We start from the raw sequence: 27833 nt of genomic DNA, 5'->3' as shown, positions 1-27833 counted from the left end.
TCCAGCGACCAACGATGCCGAAGTCCCCGGGTAACCAGGGTAAACATCAGGTTACTAAGCGCAGGACCACGCTTAGTAACCCGATGTTTACCCTGGTTACCAGTGCTAATGTAAAAAAACCCAAACACTACATACTTACATTCCGGTGTCTGTCCCCCGGTGCTGTGCTTTCCTGCACTGACTGTGAGCGCCGGCCGGAAAGCACAGCGGTGACGTCACCGCTGTAATCAGCTTTACGGCTGGCCGGCGCTGTTAGAAGGCCAGGTAGAGGGAAGTGCCAGGGAGGCTAGTCCTGATCTGGCACACCCCAATAAGTTTGCTAAGTTGGCAGATGAGGGGGGTGCCAGTACAGGGGTAGCACTGCTGCAGCCAGGCATGTCCTCTGAAAGCCGGAGGAGTATCTGCTCCAGTAAGGAGGGAAATAGGAGAGCAGGACAGGCAATACAGGTGCTGGTAGTGGGGGATTCAATTATTAGGGGAACAGATAGGGCAATCTGTCACAAAGACAGGGATCGTCGAACGGTGTGCTGCCTACCTGGCGCTCGAGTCCGACACATAGCTGATCGGGTGGACAGATTACTGGGAGGGGCTGGTGAGGACCCAGCGGTCATGGTGCGCATTGGCACAAATGACAAAGTTAGAGGTAGGTGGAAGGTCCTTAAAGATGATTTCAGGGAATTAGGCAAGCTGAAAGCAAAAACCTCCAACGTGGTATTTTCCGAAATACTGCCTGTACCACGTGCCACGCCAGACTTTGATATTATGAACAGAGATATTCTGCAAGAAAAAGCTATGATTTGGAAAAATGTAAAGAATTTGTCATATTTAAATAAGCCTCTTTTGGTTGATGACCAAAGTTCAGCCTATATGGCAATTATGGCTCAGATTTCCAGTGTCAATGGGGGACAATTTTTCTAGATGCAGCAGGAGGTACTGGTAAAACATTTTTAATTAATTTGCTGCTTGCAGATATTCGCTCAAACAATGACATTGCCTTGGCTGTTGCATCATCTGGGATTGCGGCCACTCTTTTAGATGGAGGGCGCATGGCTCATTCAGCACTAGGATTGCCCTTTAATCTAGCGCTGCCAGGAAACTCTTGTCTGTAATATCACTAAGGGCTCTGGGAAAGCTAAGGTATTACAAACTTTCTGAGTAATTGTTTGGGATGAATGTACCATGGTGCACAAGAAAGCGGTCGAGGCCCTTGATTGCACCATGAAAGATCTGCGGGGAACTGATTGTTTAACCACTTCATGACCCAGCCTATTTTGGCCTTAATGACCTTGCCGTTTTTTGCAATTCTGACCAGTGTCCCTTTATGAGGTAATAACTCAGGAACGCTTCAACGGATCCTAGCGGTTCTGAGATTGTTTTTTCGTGACATATTGGGCTTCATGTTAGTGGTAAATTTAGGTCGATAATTTTTGCGTTTATTTGTGAAAAAAATGCAAATTTGGCGAAAATTTTGAAAATTTCGCAATTTTCACATTTTGAATTTTTATTCTGTTAAACCAGAGAATTATGTGACACAAAGTAGTTAATAAATAACATTTCCCACATGTCTACTTTACATCAGCACAATTTTGGAAACAATTTTTTTTTTTGCTAGGAAGTTATAAGGGTTAAAATTTGACCAACGATTTCTCATTTTTACAACAAAATTTACAAAACCATTTTTTTTAGGGACCACCTCACATTTGAAGTCACTTTGAGGGATCTATATGCCTGAAAATACCCAAAAGTGACACCATTCTAAAAATTGCACCCCTCAAGGTGCTCAAAACCACATTCAAGTAGTTTATTAACCCTTCAGTTGTTTCACAGCAACAGAAGCAACATGGAAGGAAAAAATGAACATTTAACTTTTTAGTCACAAAAATGATCTTTTAGCAACATTTTTTTTATTTTCCCAAGGGTAAAAGGAGAAACTGGAACCCAAAAGTTGTTGGCCAATTTGTCCTGAGTACGCTGAATCCTCATATGTGGGGGGGAACCACTGTTTGGGGGCACGGCAGGGCTCGGAAGGGAAGGAGCGCCATTTGACTTTTTGAATGGAAAATTAGCTCCAATCTTTAGCGGACACCATGTCGCGTTTGGAGAGCCCCTGAGTGCCTAAACATTGGAGCTCCCCCACAAGTGACCCCATTTTGGAAACTAGACCACCCAAGGAAGTTATCTAGATGCATATTGAGCACTTTGAACCCCAAGGTGCTTCACAAATTGATCCATAAGAATGAAAAAGTACTTTTTTTTCACAAAAATTTTATTTTAGCCTCAATTTTTTTCATTTTTACATGGGCATCAGGATAAAATGGATGCTAACATTTGTTGGGAAATTTCTCCTGAGTACACCGATATCTCACATGTGGGGGTAAACCACTGTTTGGGCGCACGGCAAAGCTCGGAAGGGAAGGAGCGCCATTTGACTTTTTGAATGGAAAATTAGCTCCAATCTTTAGTGGACACCATGTCGCGTTTGGAGAGCCCCTGTGTGCCTAAACATTGGAGCTCCCCCACATGTGACCCCATTTTGGAAACTAGACCACCCAAGGAAGTTATCTTGATGCATATTGAGCACTTTGAACCCCAAGGTGCTTCACAAATTGATCCATAAGAATGAAAAAGTACTTTTTTTTCACAAAAATTTTATTTAAGCCTCAATTTTTTTCATTTTTACATGGGCATCAGGATAAAATGGATGCTAAAATTTGTTGGGCAATTTCTCCTGAGTACACCGATACCTCACATGTGGGGGTAAACCACTGTTTGGGCACACGGCAAGGCTCAGAAGAGAACGAGCGCCATTTGACTTTTTGAATGGAAAACTAGCTCCAATCTTTAGCGGACACCATGTCGCGTTTGGAGAGCGCCTGTGTGCCTAAACATTGGAGCTCCCCCATATGTGACCCCATTTTGGAAACTAGACCACCCAAGGAAGTTATCTAGATGCATATTGAGCACTTTGAACCCCAAGGTGCTTCACAAATTGATCCATAAGAATGAAAAAGTACTTTTTTTTCACAAAAATTTTATTTTAGCCTCAATTTTTTTCATTTTTACATGGGCATCAGGATAAAATGGATGCTAAAATTTGTTGGGCAATTTCTCCTGAGTACACCGATACCTCACATGTGGGGGTAAACCACTGTTTGGGCACACGGCAAGGCTCGGAAGGGAAGGAGCGCCATTTGACTTTTTGAATGGAAAATTAGCTCCAATCATTAGCGGACACCATGTTGCGTGTGGAAGGTATGTAGTGTATGTCAGGTTGGTGTGTGTGGTGTAGTATTCACCACACACACCAACCTGACATACACTATACCAAACTACACACCAACCTGACGTACACGCCATACACACCCACCTGACACACTTCGTCAGGTTGGGGTGTGTGGTGTAGTGTACGTCAGGTTGGTGTGTGTAGTGTACGTCAGGTTGGTGTGTGGTGTAGTGTACGTCAGGTTGGTGTGTGTGGTGTAGTGTACACCATACACACACACCAACCTGACATACACTATACCACACCACACCACACACCAACCTGACGTACACTACACCATACACACCAACCTGACGTACACTACGTCAGGTTGGGGTGTGTGGTGTAGTGTACGTCAGGCTGGGGTGTGGTGTAGTGTACGTCCTGTTGGTGTGTGTGGTGTAGTGTACACCATACACACACACCAACCTGACGTACACTATACCACACCACACACCAACCTGACGTACACTACGCCATACACACCAACCTGACGTACACTACGTCAGGTTGGGGTGTGTGGTGTAGTGAACGTCAGGTTAGTGTGTGGTGTAGTGTACGTCAGGTTGGTGTGTGTGGTGTAGTGTACACCATACACACACACCAACCTGACATACACTATACCACACCACACACCAACCTGACGTACACTACACCATACACACCAACCTGACGTACACTACATCAGGTTGGGGTGTGTGGTGTAGTGTACGTCAGGTTGGGGTGTGGTGTAGTGTACGTCAGGTTGGTGTGTGTGGTGTAGTGTACACCATACACACACACCAACCTGACGTACACTATACCACACCACACACCAACCTGACGTACACTACGCCATACACACCAACCTGACGTACACTACGTCAGGTTGGGGTGTGTGGTGTAGTGTACGTCAGGTTGGTGTGTGGTGTAGTGTACGTCAGGTTGGTGTGTGCAGTGTAGTGTACACCATACACACACACCAACCTGACATACACTATACCACACCACACACCAACCTGACGTACACTACACCATACACACCAACCTGACGTACACTACGTCAGGTTGGGGTGTGTGGTGTAGTGTATGTCAGGTTGGGGTGTGGTGTAGTGTACGTCCTGTTGGTGTTTGTGGTGTAGTGTACACCATACACACACACCAACCTGACGTACACTATGCCACACCACACACCAACCTGACGTACACTACACCATACACACCAACCTGACGTACACTACGTCAGGTTGGGGTGTGTGGTGTAGTGTACGTCAGGTTGGTGTGTGGTGTAGTGTACGTCAGGTTGGTGTGTGTGGTGTAGTGTACACCATACACACACACCAACCTGACGTACACTATACCACACCACACACCAACCTGACGTACACTACGCCATACACACCAACCTGACGTACACTACGTCAGGGTAAGGTGTGTGGTGTAGTGTACGTCAGGTTGTTGTGTGGTGTAGTGTATGTCAGGTTGGTGTGTGTGGTGTAGTGTACACCATACACACACACCAACCTGACGTACACTATACCACACCACACACCAACCTGACGTACACTACGCCATACACACCAACCTGACGTACACTACGTCAGGTTGGGGTGTGTGGTGTAGTGTACGTCAGGTTGGTGTGTGGTGTAGTGTACGTCAGGTTGGTGTGTGTGTGTGGTGTTGTGTATATCAGCCTGGTGTGGGTGAGTTCTGTAGTGGAATATCAGGATGTGGCTAGTCCACGGACGTGTGATGAATTCTGAAGCATTCATTCAAACACAGTCCAGGTTTGTCGGGACACGTTTCACATTGGAAACGAGTTTCCCTTCTTATCCCCCTTTTATAGCACACCCGGCACCTTTCTTTTGCTCTCCCCTCACAGGGAAAATGTTGCCCTGGTACCACACGGGAACCTTGAGTTCCAGGGGTGCAGGGGCCCGCTCCTTCCTCGCCTCCAAACATCAGGGCCTTTATCACCACCTCCTGGAACTGAAGGAAGGTGTTGTTGGTCTGGCCTGCACATCGTGATAGCACGTATGCGTTATACAGTGCCATTTGTACGATGTGCACAGCCAGTTTTTTATACCACACCTTCGTTTTCCGCATGGCACTATAGGGCTGGAGGACTTGATCAGAAAGATCAACTCCCCCCATGTGTTTGTTGTACCCCAGGGCACAGTCCGGTTTGTGGACCTGTGCTGGGGTACCTCGAACGGTGGTGGCCGTGGTGCCGGGACCATTTATTGTGGTCAAGAAAAAGACGTCCCTTTTGTCTTTGAACTTGACCACAAGCATGTTGCCGCTACATTGGGCCCGGCTCTCACCCTTTGGGAGAGCCTGCTCAGTTAGCGACAAAGGGAGACCCCTCTTGTTTCTGCGCACAGTACCGCAAGCGACGGTAGCTCTGGCAGAGAGGGATTGAAAGAGTGGGCTGCTTGTATAAAAGTTATCAACGTACAGATGGTAACCTTTATCAAGCAGTGGGTGAACCAAATCCCACACTATTTTCCCACTCACCACCAGAGCGAGTGGACATTCTGGGGGCTGGATACTGCTGTCCTTTCCTTGATAAACTCTAAAGCTGAGCGTGTACCCTGAGGTACTCTCGCAGAGCTTATAGAGCTTAATCCCGTACCTTGCCCGTTTGCTGGGCAGGTACTGACAGAACTGAAGCCGCCCTTTGAAGTGGATGAGGGATTCATCCACATAAATTTCCCTTTGGGGAATGTACACTTCAGCAAACTTGTTCCTGAAGTGTTCGATGACAGGCCGAATTTTGAACAGTCTGTCAAAATTCGGGTCATCGCGGGGAAGGATGTCAGTGTTGTCCCTAAAATGAAGAAATTTATGAATCGCCTCAAAACGTTTGCGAATCATAACCATGCCATATATTGGAGTTTGATATAAAATATCAGTACTCCAGTATTGGCGAATTTCTGGTTTCTTCACAATCCCCATGTGAAGGACCAGTCCCCAATATTTCATCATTTCTACGGAGTCAACGGGATTCCAAGTAGTAAATGATGAACTTGGGTTTTCGGCAAAAAATTGCAGGGCGTACAAATTTGTTTGCTCCACCATGAGACTGACAATTGACTCGGAGAAAAAGACTTTGAAAAAGTCTATTTCCCTGAGGTTGGCAGTCTCAAATTGGATTCCTGATTGGGGAATGAAATCAGGAATCCGTGGAGCAAAATTTTCAGGGACGGGGGTCCAGGTGAGGGCACTAGTGCTAGGTTGGGCGTGACTAGCACTAGGTTGGGGGATACTCACCCTTGGCTGTGTGTCTTCTCCCCTGGGCTCCAGCTCTCCTCCGCTGGGCTCCGGGCGATTTCTCGTCCTGCGACATCTTGGGGGTGGCGAGTCCGTGTCACTGGAGGAGGAAGAGTGGGAGGAATACAGAAAAGTGGGGTCCTCACCCTCACTATCAGCTTCGGAGGCAAGAAAGGAATATGCCTCCTCAGCTGAGTACAGCCTTTGTGACTGGGACTGGGATGACTGGGATGAGCGGGACATTGTGTGTGTGGTGTGTGTAAAAAAAACTTTATTATAGTGTGCGTGTGTGTATGTGCGAGTGTTTGGTGAAACTTTCCACTGCAGGAGGGGGCTGTCAGGCGCGCGGGGACTGTCAGGCGCGCAGGGGGCAGAGGCGATGCAGCAGCAGATGGAATCGGCGGCAGCAGCAGCAGGGGGTGATCAGGGGGGCAGGGGGTGATCAGGGGGGCAGTGGGTGATCAGGGGGGCAGTGGGTGATCAGGGGGGCAGTGGGTGAACGCCGGGGGACAGGAGGGGGCTGTCAGGCGTGGGGGGGCAGAGGCGATGCAGTAGCAGCAGCAGATGGAATCTGCGGCAGCAGCGGGGGGTGATCAGGGGGACGGGGGGTGATCAGGGGGACGGGGGGTGATCAGGGGGTGATCAGGGGGGTAGGGGGTGATCAGGGGGGGCAGGAGGGGGCTATCAGGCGCGAGGGGCAGAGGCGATGCAGTAGCAGCAGCAAAATGAATCAGCGGCAGCAGCAGGGGTGATCAGGGGGATGGGGGGGTGATCAGGGGGGCAAGGGGTGATCAGGGGGGCAGGGGGTGATTAGGGGGGCAGGGGGTGATGAGGGGGGCAGGGGGTGATCACTGGGGGATAGGAGGGGGCTGTCAGGTGCGGGGGGGCAGAAGCGATGCAACAGCAGATGGAATCAGTGGCAGCAGCAGCAGGGGGTGATCGGGGGTGATTAGGGGGGCAGGGGGTGATCAGGGGGGCAGGGGGTGATCAGGGGGGCATGGGGTGATCAGGGGGGCAGGGGGTGATCAGGGGGGCAGGGGGTGATCACCAGGGGGCAGGCGGGGGCTGTCAGGCACGGGGGGGCTGAGGCAATGCAGCAGGAGCAGATGAAATCTGCGGCAGCAGCAGGGGGTGATCAGGGGGCGGGGGGTGATCAGGGGGGCAGGTGGTGATCAGGGGGGCAGGGGGTGATCAGTGGGGCAGGGGGTGATCAGGGGGGCAGGGAGTGATCAGGGGGGCAAGGGGTGATCACCAGGGGACAGGCGGGGGCTGTCAGGAGCTAGGGGAGCTGGGATGATGGAGCTGGCAGCAGCAGCAGGGGGGGTTGAAAAGGGGGGCAGGGGGTAAGATCGGGGGGGAGGGTGATCAGGGGTGGAAGGTGATCAGGGGGGCAGAGCGCAGAGGTGGATGGCAGAGAGGGGAGTACCTGGCGGCGGCAGCAGGAGCACAGGCGGCAGCGGCGGCAGGAGTACAAGCGGCGGCGGCAAGAGCAGTGGCAGCGGCGGCAATCGGCGGCGATCGGCGGGAGGTATGAGGGAAGGGTCCTCGTTCTCCAGCTTCCAGCAACGGGATGAGTCTGGAGAACGAGGACAGAGCTATTTTACTCCGCCCCTCCAGGTCTGATTGGAGAGCTAGCGTCACAAGGACGCTAGCTCCAATCAGAGCTGGAGGGGGTTAAAAAAAGGTCACCGGGAGCGATCGTAGACCCGGGGGGGCAAAGCCACCCCCCCTGGGGTGAAGTACAGGTCCCCCTGCACCTGCGGGTACGGTGACATTTGAATGACCCCGGTCACCGGACCCGCAGGGAAGCATTCCCGCCATGACGCCACATAGGCGTCATGGGTCGGATTGGCACCGACTTTCATGACGCCTACGTGGCGTCAAAGGTCGGGAAGGGGTTAATGGGGGAAATTGTTGTAATTTTTGCAGGTGACTTCTGCCAGACATTATCTGTTCTTAATGCAACACCAGCGGATGAGCTGAATGCCTGTCTAAAACATTCTTATCTGTGGATACATGTTCAGGAGCAAACTCTTACCACTAATATGCAGGTTCATTTGATGGGAAATGCAACTGTGGACAAATTTACGCACCAGCTACTTTGCCTTAGAAATGACAGGTTCCCTACTGATTCCACTACTGGTCTCATTTACTTTCCGGAAGATTTTTGTGAAATTACATCTTCGGTAATGGAACTTATTGACCAAGCTTTCCTTGATATTTGTATCAATTTTAACAACCATCAGTGGCTTTGTGAACGTGCAATCCTAGCAACTAAAAATGATAAACAAAGCACAAGGTCAATCACTTAATGTAGTCACTAGCCAGCATTAATTTGGAGAGCCAGTTTTTTTCACATGAACAGTTGTACGTTGCTTGCTGTAGAGTGGGTAACCCCAAAAATCTTTTCATATATGCACTTGATGGTAAAACCAGAAACATTGTTTACCAAAAAGCACTACAATAGATAGTTGTTTAACTATAAACCAATTTTACTCTTTTGTCCACGAACTATTTATAGATTACACTGGAGGGAGGGGGGAAGGGTTGCACTATGTTGTTAATTGGGTATAAATGTTTTATATGTTTGTGTAAGATGCATACATTTTCATTTTTGATAAAAAGTAGTTCAAAAGATAGTTGTAATAGTTTATACTACATAATATGCATTGAATATGTAAAATCATTAAAAATGTTGAAATTAAAAAAAAGTTGTTCAACATCAATGTTACAACAAATTAGTAAAATGCCAAAATAATAAATATTTAAAGTGTACATTTTTTTACTGTAGCACTCTGAAAATGTCAGTTTCAGGGTGATACTGAAAATTTTACTTTAGCTACCATAACCAACAATTTAACATATTTTCCACGAGCGAACTTGTTGCGGGTATTTTACTAGTAATTAAATATTTTCTAAAAATAATTTAAAACTTGAGCTAACTACTGACTGAGTCATTTTCTGAGAACATATAGTGCCTTGAAAAAGTATTCATACCTCTTGAGCTCATCCACATTTTTCACTCTACACCCACAAAGTTAAACAAACATTGGTTTGCACCTGGTCCAATGTTATGCTATGGGGCTCTGCACATGTTCGATTTTTTTTTCCTCGGATATTCGGATCGCACTCTACCATGCTAGTCATTGAGTGCATGGGAAGCATTGGACTGCACTCGGATGATACCTGAGTGCAGTCCGATTTCCGCAACTTCATATAATGGGGAAGATGGAGAATGTTTTTCTCCATCTTCTCCTCATCTGAGAGAATCAGAGTTTTAACAGTTCTTTCCCGTATTGCAAAAAACTAATGGGGGTTTCTCAAGCTTCTCCTATAAAACAGTCAGTGGAAAACAAACAGCACATGCATGGCACATGGATGGTATCCTAGTGCTTTTTGATGAACCCATATTTTCATGGACTTGCATTGGTGAGTTTGATCCATGACTTAGATCAAAATCGGACATGTTTTGGTGTGGATAAAACTCGTACATGAAAGCCTGACATCTTGATAACTCCTTACTCTCATCATGCAACATTCAAAGGTTTTGTTGTGGGAGATTAGAGTATTGTACAGTATTTTGGTGTATAGTATAAGGTAGATTATTGAATCTTTATGAAATCACATTTCACTCCTTTCGTTCAATCCGACAGGTATACTTCCACCACCTTTTACCCCTGACTCCAAGACAGTGTATGCGAAGGATATTCAAGATGTAGGAATGTTTTCGACAGTGAAAGGAGTCAACCTTGAAGAAAATGATAAGCAATTTTTCGATGAATTTGCTTCTGGCAATATTCCTATACCATGGCAAGAAGAAATGATTGAGACTGGTATCTACGATGAACTGAATGAAGAAGTGAATGACGTCAGGCGACATTCCACTGCTAATGACAACTCCACTAAGTCTGGAGTATGTCGAATTGCATAGAAAGATTTATCCACCTTCTTCAGATTTGTTAAATTAAAGTTAAATATCTATTTTTCTGAACGTTAAAACATCACATTAGTCTGCTGAAATATTCAGAACGATGAAGCACTTAATTAAAGACATTATATTATGGCATATACACTTGCCTTTCCCGACCTCCCTAGTTAAGAATGTATTACATACATAAAAAGAGGCCTATATGTGGAGCACAGATGCAAACCATCTGCAAGAAAACAATATTCTATAACTTTACTGAAGACATTTATATTTTTCTTATAAAAGAAGGTGTTTTATTATTATAAAATACTTTCTTAACTTTGGATTTGCCAGCACTGGCATGCTCACTATACAACCTTATGAACAAGCTATAGTTGTAATTTTGATTGCACATAATTTGGTTAAAGAAAAGCTGTAGTTTCAATGCTTTTTTGATATCCAAATGTACATTAGCAAGAAATAAGAGACAACTGAAAAATAAGTTGATTGCATTACATGACTACACAGAGGTTATTTGTAGTCTGTAACCATAGAGACACATACATTTGCCTAAGAGCTGAAGTGTTGTCAAATTGTAGAATATTTATTATTTTTAACATGGTTTATAAAGTTACTCCATACTTTAATTTTGTTGCATTAATGCAGAGTAAAGGTTGCAAAGGTGTTCACTGCTCTTAATGAAGATTTTAATTTTAAAATTGTGATAAATATAAGCAAATAAGAGAAAGCATAAAAATGTCCAAAGCTGAACTCAGTTTGTTACTTTAACATTTCAGCAGGAGGTATTCATGAGTTAGTATTCATGAGAGAACTACTGTACTTTAAGTAACACAATGCTGTTAAGATCTCAGCTCAGGGACTGCCTTTGGATGAGATGTAAATTACAAAGTCTTTTGTTTTTGTATTGGAGCCGTATATTACATTTTCATGGTGTTTTATCTGTTGAAAATGATAGTATACTAAAATACATCTGGATATTATTGCAAAAGCTAAGCCTGAAAGATAGTCTCTTTGTTTGGAAACTAAAATTACCATAATTAAACTGTATACAATGTTATTTTTTTTTTGTTTTCTTTAAATCATTTACCCCATTCTCATTATTTCATCATGTATAATATCATAATATGAAAATGACTGATTCTTATTTTTAATCATGTATTAGTATCATAATATGAAAATGACTGATATATAGATAGTTCATCTGATAAGCTTTTCATCTAAAAGACGGCATTTCCTCTTGATGTGTTACACACAGTGCCATTCGTCTTAACGAGATAGGATGCCTTTTATAAAACACTATCGCTACAGCTGCATTTTCCTATTAGATTAAATATTTTATGAAAATAATCCTGTTATCAAAAACGAGAATAAGTTAACAATATTTATAATAAAAGTTTGAACTATTACAATAATTAAATACATTAATTTATAATCTTTTCTGAAACAGTGCATCATAAAAAGGTACTGTCTTTATCTAAATCCTTATTAAAACATTCTTAACAGTTCAAACATCAGTTGAAAAAAATAGTTTTGTTTTTATTGCTGTGTTCCACTATTGAGAACATTTTTTTTATAAGGATTTGAATAGAGAAAGGCAATTTTTTGCTAGATTTTCCTTTGCGGTGGACTGGACTTCAGGAAAATTACTGCCAGCCGGGGGCGGCACATGCACAGGCTGTGGCCTGCAGCAACGCTCCACTCTTGCCCCCTCCAGCGGCGACCCTGGGATCCCGCTTCACCACAGCCACCACACTTGGTAAGCAATAAGACACGTGGATTATAGGAAGCACCACTATTTTATTAAAAAAAGGGTTTTTTTCCTATTTTTCTTCTCAAAATTTGGGGTGCGTCTTATAATCTGGTGAGTCTTATAATCCACAAAATTTGGTAGTTGCTTTGCATTTTTGCTTTCGTTACACATGTACATTTGAAATATGAACATATCTGCTTTGTATACCGCTAAATATACTGTATGGTGTGACTTTGGTAAACTTTTAAATTAAAAATGAGAAAAATTAATGGTTTTCTTAGACAATTAGTTGTCATCTTGTTGGAATTTTCAATTATTACTTTTTAAAATGTTTTCTTTTAGAAGATTGCTCCAACTGATATTACCAATAAGGTTACGCACAGCAGATTTATGCAACAGTCTCATACATCTGACTGAGGTGTGCAAAAATTCAAGCATATGCTACTGAAAGGCTAGGGTCACACCACTGTATGTTCTCTCATCTGAAAAAGTAGGGGCGCTTTTGCTAATCACACTATGATCAAATTATGATCAGAGTTTAATCACAGTTTGATTACAGATTGATCTATTTTTTTAAGATGTGGAGAAAATTAAATTTTTTTTTCCATCTTCTCCATTCCACAGGCTGATTGACTTTCATTGCCGACTGCAATCCAAATATCAGATTTGTGCATGCTGCGATTCTTTCCTTAGACAGAGGAATAACATTGGTCCAATTATGATCCGATATTTTGTCACATGGCACTTGGACTGAAAATATGGTTTATAGCCAAAAAGTTGGATAACAAGTATCCATACACACCATTCAAAAAAGAGGTATAATATAAAAATATAATTTTATTAGAGAATATATAACACAAAAATTCATTAAAATATTAAATAACATACACAGAGTGAGAGGAAAAGAGTATACTCAAGTAAACCACACATGGTAGAGTGGAAAAGTATCGGGTTATGGGTTAGTGCAAAGACTAAGTAACAAATATCTCTACGAGAAAACATATATATAGTATATCTTGCTAATACTAGGTATAACAGATCATAAAGTGCTAATAGTGCCAAAAGTGCAAAGCAAAATATCATATACATAATCTAAGACATACCCATGTCAGAATGAAGTGCCCATCCATGGTACCACAAACGCCCAGATGCGCGTTTCGCGGAATGCTTTCTCAAGGGGAGATGTGTAATATGGTTTTCTGCATCAGCCCAAAGAAGAAATCATCACAGTAATTCCAATATATTCAGCTTCCCTTAATAGGGGAATTAACCCCTTTACCCCCAAGGGTGGTTTGCACGTTAATGACCGGGCCAATTTTCATAATTCTGACCACTGTCCCTTTATGAGGTTATAACTCTGGAACGCTTCAACAGATCCTGATGATTCTGACATTGTTTTCTCGTGACATATTGTACTTCATGATAGTGGTAAAATTTCTTTGATATTACCTGCGTTTATTTGTGAAAAAAATGGAAATTTGGCGAAAATTTTGAAAATTTCGCAATTTTCCAACTTTGAATTTTTATGCAATTAAATCACAGAGATATGTCACACAAAATACTTAATAAATAACATTTCCCACATGTCTACTTTATATCAGCACAATTTTGGAACCAAATTTTTTTTTGTTAGGGAGTTATAAGGGTTAAAAGTTGACCAGCAATTTCTCATTTTTACAACACCTTTTTTTTTTTAGGGACCACATCTCATTTGAAGTCATTTTGAGGGGTCTATGTGATAGAAAATAACCAAGTGTGACACCATTATAAAAACTGCACCCCTCAAGGCTCTCAAAACCACATTCAAGAAGTTTACTAACCCTTCAGGTGTTTCACAGGAATTTTTGGAATGTTTAAATAAAAATGAACATTTAACTTTTTTTCACAAAAAATTTACTTCAGCTCCAATTTATTATATTTTACCAAGGGTAACAGGAGAAACTGGACCCCAAAAGTTGTTGTCCAATTTGTCCTGAGTACGCTGATACCCCATATGTGGGGATAAACCATTGTTTGGGCGCATGGCAGAGCTCGGAAGCGAAGGAGTGCCATTTGACTTTTCAATGCAAAATTGACTGGAATTGAGATGGGACGCCATGTTGCGTTTGGAGAGCCCCTGATGTGCCTAAACATTGAAACCCCCCACAAGTGACACCATTTTGGAAAGTAGACCCCCTAAGGAACTCATCTAGCTGTGTTGTGAGAGCTTTGAACCCCCAAGTGTTTCGCTACAGTTTATAACGCAGAGCCGTGAAAATAAAAAACCTTTTTTTTTCCACAAAAATTATTTTTTAGCCCCCAGTTTTGTATTTTTCCAAGGGTAACAGTTGAAATTGAACCCCAAAAGTTGTTGTCCAATTTGTCCTGAGTATGCTGATACCCCATATGTGAGGGGAACCACCGTTTGAGCACATGGCAGAGCTCGGAAGGGAAGGAGCGTCATTTGGAATGCAGACTTAGATGGATTGGTCTGCAGGCGTCACATTGCGTTTGCAGAGCCCCTAATGTACCTAAACAGTAGAAACCCCCCACAAGTGACCCCATATTGGAAACTAGACCCCCAAGGAACTTTTCTAGATGTGTTGTGAGAACTTTGAACCCCCAAGTGTTTCACTACAGTTTATAACGCAGAGCTGTGAAAATAAAAAATCTTTTTTTTTCCAGAAAAATTATTTTTTAGCCCCCAGTTTTGTATTTTCCCAAGGGTTACAGAAGAAATTGGACCCCAAACGTTGTTGTTCAATGTGTCCTGAGTACGCTGATACCACATATGTTGGGGTAAACCCCTGTTTGGGCACACGGGAGAGCTCGGAATGGAAGGAACACTGTTTTACTTTTTCAACGCAGAATTGGCTGGAATTGAGTTTGGACGCCATGTCGCATTTGGAGAGCCCCTGATGTGCCTAAACAGTGGAAACCCCCCAATTATAACAAACCTTAATCCAAACACATCCCTAACCCTAATCCCAATGGTAACCCTAACCACACCCCTAACCCTGACACACCCCTAACCCTAATCCCAACCCTATTCCCAACCGTAAATGTAATCCAAACCCTAATCCTAACTTTAGCCCCAACCCTAACCCTAACTTTAGCCCTAACCCTAGCCCTAACCCTAACCCTAGCCCTAACCCTAACTATAGCCCTTACCCTAGCCCTAACCCTAGCCCTAACCCTAACCCTAGCCCTAACCCTAACTATAGCCCTTACCCTAGCCCTAACCCTAACCCTAGCCCTAATCCTAGCCCTAACCCTAGCCCTAACCCTAACCCTAGCCCTAACCCTAGCCCTAACCCTAATGGGAAAATAGAAATAAATATTTTTTTTTTTTTTTTTTGCTAACTAAGGGGGTGATGAAGGGGGGTTTGATTTACTTTTATAGCGGGTTTTTTAGTGGATTTTTATGATTGCCAGCTGTCACACAGTGAAAGACGCTTTTTATTGCAAAAAATATTTTTTGCATTACCATTTTGAGAGCTATAATTTTTCCATATTTTGGTCCACAGAGTCATGTGAGGTCTTGTTTTTTGCAGGGCAAGTTGACGTTTTTATTGATAACATTTTCGGGCACATGACATTTTTTGATCGCTTTTTATTCCGATTTTTGTGAGACAGAATGACCAAAAACCAGCTATTCATGAATTTCTTTTGGGGGAGGCGTTTATACCATTCCGCGTTTGGTAAAATGGATAAATAATTTTTATTCTTTGGGTCAGTACTAGGGTTGAGCGAAACGGGTCGATCATTTTCAAAAGTCGCCGACTTTTGGCTAAGTCGGCGTCTCATGAAACCCGATCCGACCCCTGTGCTTGTCGGCCATGCGGTACGCGACTTTCGCGCCAAAGTCGCGTTTCAATGACGCGAAAAGCGCCATTTCTCAGCCAATGAAGGTGAACGCAGAGTGTGGGCAGCGTGATGACATAGATCCTGGTCCCCACCATCTTAGAGAAGGGCATTGCAGTGATTGGCTTGCTGTCTGCGGCGTCACAGGGGCTATAAAGGGGCGTTCCCGCCGACCGCCATCTTACTGCTGCTGATCTGAGCTTAGGGACAGGTTGCTGCCGCTTCATCAGAAGCAGGGAGAGCGTTAGGCAGGGTCCACTAACCACCAAACCGCTTGTGCTGCAGCGATTTCCACTGTCCAACACCACCTTCGGTGTGCAGGGACTGTGGAAGCTATTTTTTTTTTTTTTTCCCCTCAGCGCTGTAGCTCATTGGGCTGCCCTAGAAGGCTCCGTGATAGCTGTATTGCTGTGTGTACGCCACTGTGGAAACCAACTGCTTTTTTCAAAGCACATATCCTCTTGTTCCTTCCTTTCTGCACAGCTATCTTTTTTGTTTGTCCACACTTTTTATTTAATTTGTGCATCAGTCCACTCCTATTGCTGCCTGCCATACCTGGCTTACATTACTGCAGGGAGATAGTAATTGTAGGACAGTTTTTTTTTTTTTTTTGTTTTTTTTTTGTGGGAGATTAAGATTGGCATTTCTGCTACAGTGCCATCCCTGTGTGTGCCATCTCTCACTGAGTGGGCCATAGAAAGCCTATTTATTTTTTCCGTGATTTGTGTTCTAAAATCTACCTCAACACAAAAGCACTACATCAATCAGTGGGAGAAAAATATTGGCCTCAGTCAGGGCTTGTGTGCCACTGCTGTGTGTGCTATCTCTCATTCAGTGGGCTATAGCAAGCCTATTTTTTTTTTTTTTTTTTTTTTTAATATTATTTGGTTTCTAAAGTCTCCCTGAAAAAAAAAAAAAACCTAAAAAAACAGTGGGAGAGTAATATTGCCCTTTCAGCTTGTGTGCCAGTCTTGACTCCTGGGTGTGCCACCTCTCTCCCTCTCATTCAGTGGGCCATAGAAAGCCTATTTATTTTTTTTTTTAAATATTATTGGGTTTCTAAAGTCTCCCTGAAAAAACAAAAAATACATAAAAAAACAGTGGGAGAGTAATATTGCCCTTTCAGCTTGTGTGCCAGTCTTGACTCCTGGGTGTGCCACCTCTCTCCCTTTCATTCAGTGGGCCATAGAAAGCCTATTTATTTTTTTTTTTTAATATTATTTGGTTTCTAATTCTCCCTGAAAAAAAAAAAAAAAACCTAAAAAAACAGTGGGAGAATAATATTGCCCTTTCAGCTTGTGTGCCAGTCTTGACTCCTGGGTGTGCCACCTCTCTCCCTCTCATTCAGTGGGCCATAGAAAGCCTATTTATTTTTTTTTTTTAATATTATTGGGTTTCTAAAGTCTCCCTGAAAAAACAAAAAATACATAAAAAAACAGTGGGAGAGTAATATTGCCCTTTCAGCTTGTGTGCCAGTCTTGACTCCTGGGTGTGCCACCTCTCTCCCTTTCATTCAGTGGGCCATAGAAAGCCTATTTATTTTTTCCGTGATTTGTGTTCTAAATTCTACCTCAACACAAAAACACTACATCAATCAGTGGGAGAAAAATATTGGCCTCAGTCAGGGCTTGTGTGCCACTGCTGTGTGTGCTATCTCTCATTCAGTGGGCTATAGCAAGCCTATTTTTTTTTTTTTTTTTTTTTAATATTATTTGGTTTCTAAAGTCTCCCTGAAAAAAAAAAAAAACCTAAAAAAACAGTGGGAGAGTAATATTGCCCTTTCAGCTTGTGTGCCAGTCTTGACTCCTGGGTGTGCCACCTCTCTCCCTCTCATTCAGTGGGCCATAGAAAGCCTATTTTTTTTTTTTTTTAATATTATTTGGTTTCTAATTCTCCCTGAAAAAAAAAAAAAAACCTAAAAAAACAGTGGGAGAGTAATATTGCCCTTTCAGCTTGTGTGCCAGTCTTGACTCCTGGGTGTGCCACCTCTCTCCCTCTCATTCAGTGGGCCATAGAAAGCCTATTTTTTTTTTTTTTTTAATATTATTTGGTTTCTAATTCTCCCTGAAAAAAAAAAAAAAACCTAAAAAAACAGTGGGAGAGTAATATTGCCCTTTCAGCTTGTGTGCCAGTCTTGACTCCTGGGTGTGCCACCTCTCTCCCTCTCATTCAGTGGGCCATAGAAAGCCTATTTATTTTTTTTTTTAAATATTATTGGGTTTCTAAAGTCTCCCTGAAAAAACAAAAAATACATAAAAAAACAGTGGGAGAGTAATATTGCCCTTTCAGCTTGTGTGCCAGTCTTGACTCCTGGGTGTGCCACCTCTCTCCCTTTCATTCAGTGGGCCATAGAAAGCCTATTTATTTTTTCCGTGATTTGTGTTCTAAATTCTACCTCAACACAAAAACACTACATCAATCAGTGGGAGAAAAATATTGGCCTCAGTCAGGGCTTGTGTGCCACTGCTGTGTGTGCTATCTCTCATTCAGTGGGCTATAGCAAGCCTATTTTTTTTTTTTTTTTTTTTTTTTTTAATATTATTTGGTTTCTAAAGTCTCCCTGAAAAAAAAAAAAACCTAAAAAAACAGTGGGAGAGTAATATTGCCCTTTCAGCTTGTGTGCCAGTCTTGACTCCTGGGTGTGCCACCTCTCTCCCTCTCATTCAGTGGGCCATAGAAAGCCTATTTTTTTTTTTTTTTTAATATTATTTGGTTTCTAATTCTCCCTGAAAAAAAAAAAAAAACCTAAAAAAACAGTGGGAGAGTAATATTGCCCTTTCAGCTTGTGTGCCAGTCTTGACTCCTGGGTGTGCCACCTCTCTCCCTCTCATTCAGTGGGCCATAGAAAGCCTATTTTTTTTTTTTTTTAATATTATTTGGTTTCTAATTCTCCCTGAAAAAAAAAAAAAAACCTAAAAAAACAGTGGGAGAATAATATTGCCCTTTCAGCTTGTGTGCCAGTCTTGACTCCTGGGTGTGCCACCTCTCTCCCTCTCATTCAGTGGGCCATAGAAAGCCTATTTATTTATTTTTTTAAATATTATTGGGTTTCTAAAGTCTCCCTGAAAAAACAAAAAATACATAAAAAAACAGTGGGAGAGTAATATTGCCCTTTCAGCTTGTGTGCCAGTCTTGACTCCTGGGTGTGCCACCTCTCTCCCTTTCATTCAGTGGGCCATAGAAAGCCTATTTATTTTTTGGTTTTTTTAATATTATTTGGTTTCTAAAGTCTCCCTGAAAAAAACAAAAAAAACATAAAAAACAGTGGGAGAGTAATATTGCCCTTTCAGCTTGTGTGCCAGTCTTGACTCCTGGGTGTGCCACCTCTCTCCCTCTCATTCAGTGGGCCATAGAAAGCCTATTTTTTTTTTTTTTTTAATATTATTTGGTTTCTAATTCTCCCTGAAAAAAAAAAAAAAACCTAAAAAAACAGTGGGAGAGTAATATTGCCCTTTCAGCTTGTGTGCCAGTCTTGACTCCTGGGTGTGCCACCTCTCTCCCTCTCATTCAGTGGGCCATAGAAAGCCTATTTTTTTTTTTTTTTTAATATTATTTGGTTTCTAATTCTCCCTGAAAAAAAAAAAAAAACCTAAAAAAACAGTGGGAGAGTAATATTGCCCTTTCAGCTTGTGTGCCAGTCTTGACTCCTGGGTGTGCCACCTCTCTCCCTCTCATTCAGTGGGCCATAGAAAGCCTATTTATTTTTTTTTTTAAATATTATTGGGTTTCTAAAGTCTCCCTGAAAAAACAAAAAATACATAAAAAAACAGTGGGAGAGTAATATTGCCCTTTCAGCTTGTGTGCCAGTCTTGACTCCTGGGTGTGCCACCTCTCTCCCTTTCATTCAGTGGGCCATAGAAAGCCTATTTATTTTTTCCGTGATTTGTGTTCTAAATTCTACCTCAACACAAAAACACTACATCAATCAGTGGGAGAAAAATATTGGCCTCAGTCAGGGCTTGTGTGCCACTGCTGTGTGTGCTATCTCTCATTCAGTGGGCTATAGCAAGCCTATTTTTTTTTTTTTTTTTTTTTTTTTTTTTAATATTATTTGGTTTCTAAAGTCTCCCTGAAAAAAAAAAAAACCTAAAAAAACAGTGGGAGAGTAATATTGCCCTTTCAGCTTGTGTGCCAGTCTTGACTCCTGGGTGTGCCACCTCTCTCCCTCTCATTCAGTGGGCCATAGAAAGCCTATTTTTTTTTTTTTTTTAATATTATTTGGTTTCTAATTCTCCCTGAAAAAAAAAAAAAAACCTAAAAAAACAGTGGGAGAGTAATATTGCCCTTTCAGCTTGTGTGCCAGTCTTGACTCCTGGGTGTGCCACCTCTCTCCCTCTCATTCAGTGGGCCATAGAAAGCCTATTTTTTTTTTTTTTTTAATATTATTTGGTTTCTAATTCTCCCTGAAAAAAAAAAAAAAACCTAAAAAAACAGTGGGAGAATAATATTGCCCTTTCAGCTTGTGTGCCAGTCTTGACTCCTGGGTGTGCCACCTCTCTCCCTCTCATTCAGTGGGCCATAGAAAGCCTATTTATTTTTTTTTTTAAATATTATTGGGTTTCTAAAGTCTCCCTGAAAAAACAAAAAATACATAAAAAAACAGTGGGAGAGTAATATTGCCCTTTCAGCTTGTGTGCCAGTCTTGACTCCTGGGTGTGCCACCTCTCTCCCTTTCATTCAGTGGGCCATAGAAAGCCTATTTATTTTTTGGTTTTTTTAATATTATTTGGTTTCTAAAGTCTCCCTGAAAAAAACAAAAAAAACATAAAAAACAGTGGGAGAGTAATATTGCCCTTTCAGCTTGTGCGCCAGTCTTGACTCCTGGTTGTGCCACCTCTCTCTCTCTAATTGTGGGCCATAGAAAGCCTTTTTTTTTTTTTTTTTTAATATTATTTGGTTTCTAAAGTCTCCCTGAGAAAAAAAAATAAATAAATTAGGTGGGAGATTAATATTGACATTAGTGCTTGAGTGACAGTCCTGCGTGTGTGTCATCTCTGTGATTTTGTGCCACAGAAAACAGAGTGTGTAACATTGTGCCTGATTTTCCTTGGGGTCTCACCAACCTGTTAAGGGATATTGAAATCATACTGAAGTTATAGCTCACCGTGTAAGTTGTTTGACAGCAACAAATAAAGTTACTTTGGTTAAGATTTTAAAACAATGAGGAAGTCTGGTGCAAGAGGTCGTCGTGGGCGTTCATTGTCAGCTGGTAATGATGGTAGTGGTAGTGGAGCATCAGGTGGTCATGGGGATAAAAATATTCCACCTAAGTCTGGAGCTGTGGAGCCAGTTTCGTCGTCAGGCTACACAAGGCCTCGAACGCTCTCTTTTCTGGGAGTAGGAAAACCGCTTTTAAAGGCGGAGCAGCAACAGCAAGTTTTGGCTTACATTGCAGACTCAGCCTCTAGCTCTTTTGCCTCCTCTTCCGAAACTGGTAAATGTAAAAGCAGCGCGTCGCTTGTGGATGTTCACGGTCAGGGACAAGTCGCTTCCTTGTCCTCCTCAGCAAAAACTACAACAAGAGAGAAGGATGCAGCAGGCGACACAACGGGTCACTCCATGGAGCTCTTTACACATACCGTCCCTGGCTTAGAAAGTGAAACATTTAACAGGCCATGCCCATTACAAGTATATTCTGACATGGAGTGCACTGATGCACAGCCACAGCCAGAGTACTATGCTGCTCCTTTGACTCAGACCACCACATTGCCCTCTCAGGGTACAGATCCACAATCAGACCCTGATGAGACTATGTTGCCCCGCCACGAACGCTATACCACCGACCGACACAGTGACACAGACGAAGTTGCACACGAGCTCGAAGAGGAGGTAATAGATGACCCAGTTATTGACCCCGATTGGCAGCCATTGGGGGAACAGGGTGCAGGCGGCAGTAGTTCAGAAGCGGAGGTGGAGGAGGGGCCGCAGCAGGCATCAACATCGCAACAGGTTCCATCTGCCGGGCCCGTATCTGGACCAAAACGCGTGTCAAAGCCAAAACCTGTTGGAGCACAGCGTTGCCATCCGGTTAAAGCTCAGTCTGCAATCCCTGAAAAGGGATCAGAGTCTAGGAAGAGTGCAGTCTGGCATTTTTTTAAACAACATCCAACTGATCAGCGCAAAGTCATCTGTCAAAAATGTTCAACTAGCTTAAGCAGAGGTCAGAATCTGAAAAGTCTAAATACTAGTTGCATGCATAGACACTTAACCACCATGCATTTTCAAGCCTGGACTAACTACCAAACGTCCCTCAAGGTTGTAGCACCCTCGGCCAATGAAGCTAGTCAGCAACGCAACATCCCTTCCGTCACTGTAAGGCCACCATTTTCCGCACCACCGGCAGTATCTGTGCAGGTTTCTTTGCCAGCCAAAAGCAGTCAGGGTCAGGGAATCACCAGTTTTGTAGGAGGAAATATTGCATCTAGGGCACCGGCGGAAACAATACCGTCTCCAACCGTCTCTCAGTCTGCCATGTACACCGGCACACCCGAAAGTTCCACGATCTACAGCTCTCCAGTCCAGCTCACCCTACATGAGACTCTGGTTAGAAAAAGGAAGTACTTATCCTCGCATCCGCGTACACAGGGTTTTAACGCCCACATAGCTAGACTAATCTCGTTAGAGATGATGCCCTACCGGTTAGTTGAAAGCGAAGCTTTCAAAGCCCTGATGGAGTACGCTGAACCACGATACGAGCTACCCAGTCGACACTTTTTTTCCAGAAAAGCCATCCCAGCCCTGCACCAGCATGTTAAACAGCGCATCGTCCATGCACTCAGGCAATCTGTGAGTACAAAGGTGCACCTGACTACAGATGCATGGACCAGTAGGCATGGCCAGGGACGTTATGTGTCCATCACGGCACACTGGGTGAATGTGGTGGATGCAGGGTCCACAGGCGACATCAATTTAGGGACAGTTGTGCCTAGCCCACGGTCTAGGAAACAGTTGGCTGTAGGCGTTCGCACCCCCTCCTCCTCCTCCTCGTCCTCCTGCAGAAGCTACAGCTCTTCCACAGAACGCAGTCGGCCAACCACTCCATCGGCAGATGACACTGTTGCACACCAGTTGTCCCATTATGGGCCAGCTACTGCCAAGCGTCAGCAGGCTGTATTGGCTATGAAGTGTTTGGGCGACAACAGACACACCGCGGAAGTTCTGTCCGAGTTCTTGCAACAAGAAACGCAGTCGTGGCTGGGCACAGTAGATCTTGAGGCAGGCAAGGTAGTGAGTGATAATGGAAGGAATTTCATGGCTGCCATCTCCCTTTCCCAACTGAAACACATTCCTTGCCTGGCTCACACCTTAAACCTGGTGGTGCAGTGCTTATTGAAAACTTATCCTGGGTTCTCCGACCTGCTCCTCAAAGTGCGTGCACTTTGCTCACATATCCGACGTTCGCCTGTACACGCCAGCCGTATGCAGACCTATCAGCGGTCTTTGAACCTTCCCCAGCATCGCCTAATCATAGACGTTGCAACAAGGTGGAACTCAACACTGCACATGCTTCAGAGACTGTGCGAACAGAGGCGTGCTGTTATTTATTTGTGGGAGGATACACGGGCAGGCAGTAGGATGGCAGACATGGAGTTGTCAGGTGTGCAGTGGTCGAAGATACAAGACATGTGTCAAGTCCTTCAGTGTTTTGAGGAATGCACACGGCTGGTTAGTGCAGACAACGCCGTAATAAGCATGAGCATCCCCCTAATGCGTCTGCTGATGCAAAGTTTGACGCACATAAAGGAGCAGGCGTCTGCACCAGAGGAAGAGGGAAGCCTTGATGACAGTCAGCCATTGTCTGGTCAGGGCAGTGTACAGGACGAGGTAGCGGGCGAAGAGGAGGTGGAGGATGAGGAGGATGATGGGGATGAGTATATTTTTAATGCGGAAACTTTCACGGGGGCACAGGAAATTGGTTGCGTGTCACGGCCGGGTTCTGGTTTTTTGAGGGACACAAGTGACGTAGATTTGCCTGCAACTGCCCCTCAACCAATCACAACCGGAGATTTGACAAGTGGAACTTTGGCCCACATGGCGGATTATGCCTTACGTATCCTACAAAGGGACACACGCATTACGAAAATGATGAACGATGACGATTACTGGTTGGCCTGCCTCCTTGATCCACGCTATAAAGGCAAATTGCAAAATATTATGCCACATGAGAACTTGGAACTAATATTAGCAACCAAACAATCAACTCTTGTTGACCGTTTGCTTCAGGCATTCCCAGCACACAGCGCACGTGATCGTTCTCACACGAGCTCCAGGGGGCAGCAGACTAGGAGTGTTAGGGGTGCACACATCAGAAGTGGCGTTGGACAGAGGGGTTTTCTGACCAGGTTGTGGAGTGATTTTGCTATGACCGCAGACAGGACAGGTACTGCTGCATCAATTGAAAGTGACAGGAGACAACATTTGTCCAGTATGGTTACTAACTATTTTTCATCCCTTATCGATGTTCTCCCTCAACCGTCATTCCCATTTGATTACTGGGCCTCCAAATTAGACACCTGGCCAGAATTGGCAGAATATGCATTGCAGGAGCTTGCTTGCCCGGCAGCAAGTGTCCTATCAGAAAGAGTATTCAGTGCTGCAGGTTCAATATTAACCGAAAAAAGGACTCGTCTGGCTACCCAAAATGTTGACGATCTAACATTCATTAAAATGAACCACAACTGGATTTCGAAATCTTTTGCCCCACCTTGCCCGGCCGACACCTAGCTTTCCTATGAAAAGCTCTTGCCTGTGAATTACTTTTCTAATGTCTAATTTGCTGCAGCTGATTGTACAGCATACGACATGTTTACACCTCCCTAAATGGCAAAACTCCCCACACGGGGCCGTGGTATCGCGACTTGGCGCAAGCACCCGTGAGACTGCTGTTTGTCTGAAGAGGTGGGTGTGCTCGCTTTTGGTTGACGGCATTGCTACTGGGTCCCTCATAGTACAATGTAGTGTCTCTGGCGGTGGTGGTGCGCACCCAACGTCAGACACACCGTTGTAACATGAGGGGCCCTGGGGCGGTCCCGCCGGCCTCAAGAGAGTTCCCCCCTACCCCAGCTCAAAATGTGCTCTACCACGTGCAAAATTATGTCGCACAGCTCCACCAATCTTTAGTCTATTCGCTGACATCATTCAATGTCTGGCACTGACAATACAAATTTGTAGACATCTATGATGCAACTTAAAGTAGTCTGTGTCTGTGTCCTATATTGGCACCATTAAATAGTTACTGCCAAATTACTATGTCAGAAACTCAGTAGATGAGCCCACCCCTGTACCTAAGTATGCCACCTTTTTTTTTTGTTTTGGTTGTTTTGCGAGACATTAACATCTATTTATATTTTGGGAGTACTGGGACAGACACTCCTTGCACTACTCCTCCACTCACCACCAAGCTGCCTGTGTATCCATGTAACCGCTGTAAAACTGCCATGAGCCTATTGTTTGTTATTTTAGGCCTTTGATAGCCTGTCTGCGGTCCCTACTTTAAATACTCCTCCACTGACCACCAAGCTGCCTGCCCGTGTATCCATGTAACCGCTGTGAAACTGCCATGAGCCTATTGTTTGTTATGTTAGGCCTTTGATAGCCTGTCTGCGGTCCCTACTTTAAATACTCCTCCACTGACCAGACCACTGCTGCCCGTGTACCCCTGGAACCAATTATAAAGTGCCTACAGCCAGCCCATTTTCTTATGTTAGGCCTTTGAAGCCTGTCTGCGGTCCCTACTTTAAATACTCCTCCACTGACCAGACCACTGCTGCCCGTGTACCCCTGGAACCAATTATAAAGTGCCTACAGCCAGCCCATTTTCTTATGTTAGGCCTTTGAAGCCTGTCTGCGGTCCCTACTTTAAATACTCCTCCACTCACCACCACCAAGCTGCCTGCCCGTGTATCCATGTAACCGCTGTGAAACTGCCATGAGCCTATTGTTTGTTATGTTAGGCCTTTGATAGCCTGTCTGCGGTCCCTACTTTAAATACTCCTCCACTGACCAGACCACTGCTGCCCGTGTACCCCTGGAACCAATTATAAAGTGCCTACAGCCAGCCCATTTTCTTATGTTAGGCCTTTGAAGCCTGTCTGCGGTCCCTACTTTAAATACTCCTCCACTGACCAGACCACTGCTGCCCGTGTACCCCTGGAACCAATTATAAAGTGCCTACAGCCAGCCCATTTTCTTATGTTAGGCCTTTGAAGCCTGTCTGCGGTCCCTACTTTAAATACTCCTCCACTCACCACCACCAAGCTGCCTGCCCGTGTATCCATGTAACCGCTGTGAAACTGCCATGAGCCTATTGTTTGTTATGTTAGGCCTTTGATAGCCTGTCTGCGGTCCCTACTTTAAATACTCCTCCACTGACCAGACCACTGCTGCCCGTGTACCCCTGGAACCAATTATAAAGTGCCTACAGCCAGCCCATTTTCTTATGTTAGGCCTTTGAAGCCTGTCTGCGGTCCCTACTTTAAATACTCCTCCACTCACCACCACCAAGCTGCCTGCCCGTGTATCCATGTAACCGCTGTGAAACTGCCATGAGCCTATTGTTTGTTATTTTAGGCCTTTGATAGCCTGTCTGCGGTCCCTACTTTAAATACTCCTCCACTGACCACCAAGCTGCCTGCCCGTGTATCCATGTAACCGCTGTGAAACTGCCATGAGCCTATTGTTTGTTATGTTAGGCCTTTGATAGCCTGTCTGCGGTCCCTACTTTAAATACTCCTCCACTCACCACCACCAAGCTGCCTGCCCGTGTATCCATGTAACCGCTGTAAAACTGCCATGAGCCTATTGTTTGTTATTTTAGGCCTTTGATAGCCTGTCTGCGGCCCCTACTTGCAATACTCCTCCACTGACCACAATGCTGCCTGGAGTGCCTGCCTGTGTATCCATGTAACCGATGTAAAACTGCCATGACTGCCTACTGTTTGTTATTTTAGGCCTTTGATAGCCTGTCTGCAGCCCCTACTTGCAATACTCCTCCACTGACCACACCAATGCTGCCCGTGTACCCCTGGAACCTATTTAAAAGTTCATAGAGCCTAGTTATATATTTTATTTACTATTAATAAGGCCATGATGGACTACGCTGTACCACGCTACAAGCTAACCAGTCGACACTTCTTTTGCGAGAAAAGCCATCCCAACCCTCCACCAGCATGTAGAAGACCGCATTGTCCATGCACTCTGGCAATCTGTGAGTACAAAGGTGCACCTGACAACAGACGCATGGACCTGTAGGCATGGCCACGGAAGATTACGTGTCCATTACGGCGCAATGGGTTAATGTGGTGGATGCATGGTCCACAGGGGACAGCCTACTAAGTCTGTCTGCAGTCCCTAATTCAAATTGTCCTCCACTGTCTAAATCGGAACTTCCACCTTCTGGCTTTCGGCCTATAGTATCAGAAATTAAACTGCATTTGGCCTTCAACTTTGGTTAGGGCCTACTAACGGCTTCTGCCCCTCCCTGGTGTTGCCCTCAACTAAATAAAGCTGAGCTTCAACCTTCTGCTCCAAATTACCATTTTGAAAAATGCAATAGGCTTTTCAGGCCTACTAAAGGAGTCTGTCTGTGTGCCCCTGCCTGGTGTTGTCCTCAACTAAATAAAGCTGAGCTTCAACCTTCCGGCTCTCATTAAGTGGTTTTAAAAAAAAAATGGTGGTTAGGGCCTACTAACGGCTTCTGCCCCTCCCTGGTGTTGCCCTCAACTAAATAAAGCTGAGCTTCAACCTTCTGCTCCAAATTACCATTTTGAAAAATGCAATAGGCTTTTCAGGCCTACTAA

General features: G+C 44.1%; 1 protein-coding gene across 1 annotated transcript in view; it reads left to right on the top strand.

Annotated features, from left to right (window-relative positions):
- The window catches only part of GRK1 (G protein-coupled receptor kinase 1), a 125299-nt gene extending 113561 nt beyond the window's left edge, over window positions 1–11738 (top strand). Inside the window, exon 7 of the mRNA XM_077299693.1 lies at window positions 10168–11738. Within this exon, the coding sequence (XP_077155808.1) occupies window positions 10168–10445 (278 nt within the window). The 3' untranslated portion in view covers window positions 10446–11738. The remainder of the gene's footprint in view (window positions 1–10167) is intronic.
- Window positions 11739–27833: the final 16095 nt, after the last annotated feature.

This window comes from Ranitomeya variabilis, chromosome 3, assembly GCF_051348905.1.
Source record: "Ranitomeya variabilis isolate aRanVar5 chromosome 3, aRanVar5.hap1, whole genome shotgun sequence".
In the NCBI taxonomy this organism is placed as follows: Eukaryota; Metazoa; Chordata; class Amphibia; order Anura; family Dendrobatidae; genus Ranitomeya; species Ranitomeya variabilis.
Note: the sequence above shows the minus strand (reverse complement) of the source record. Positions and strands in the feature narration are given on the sequence as shown.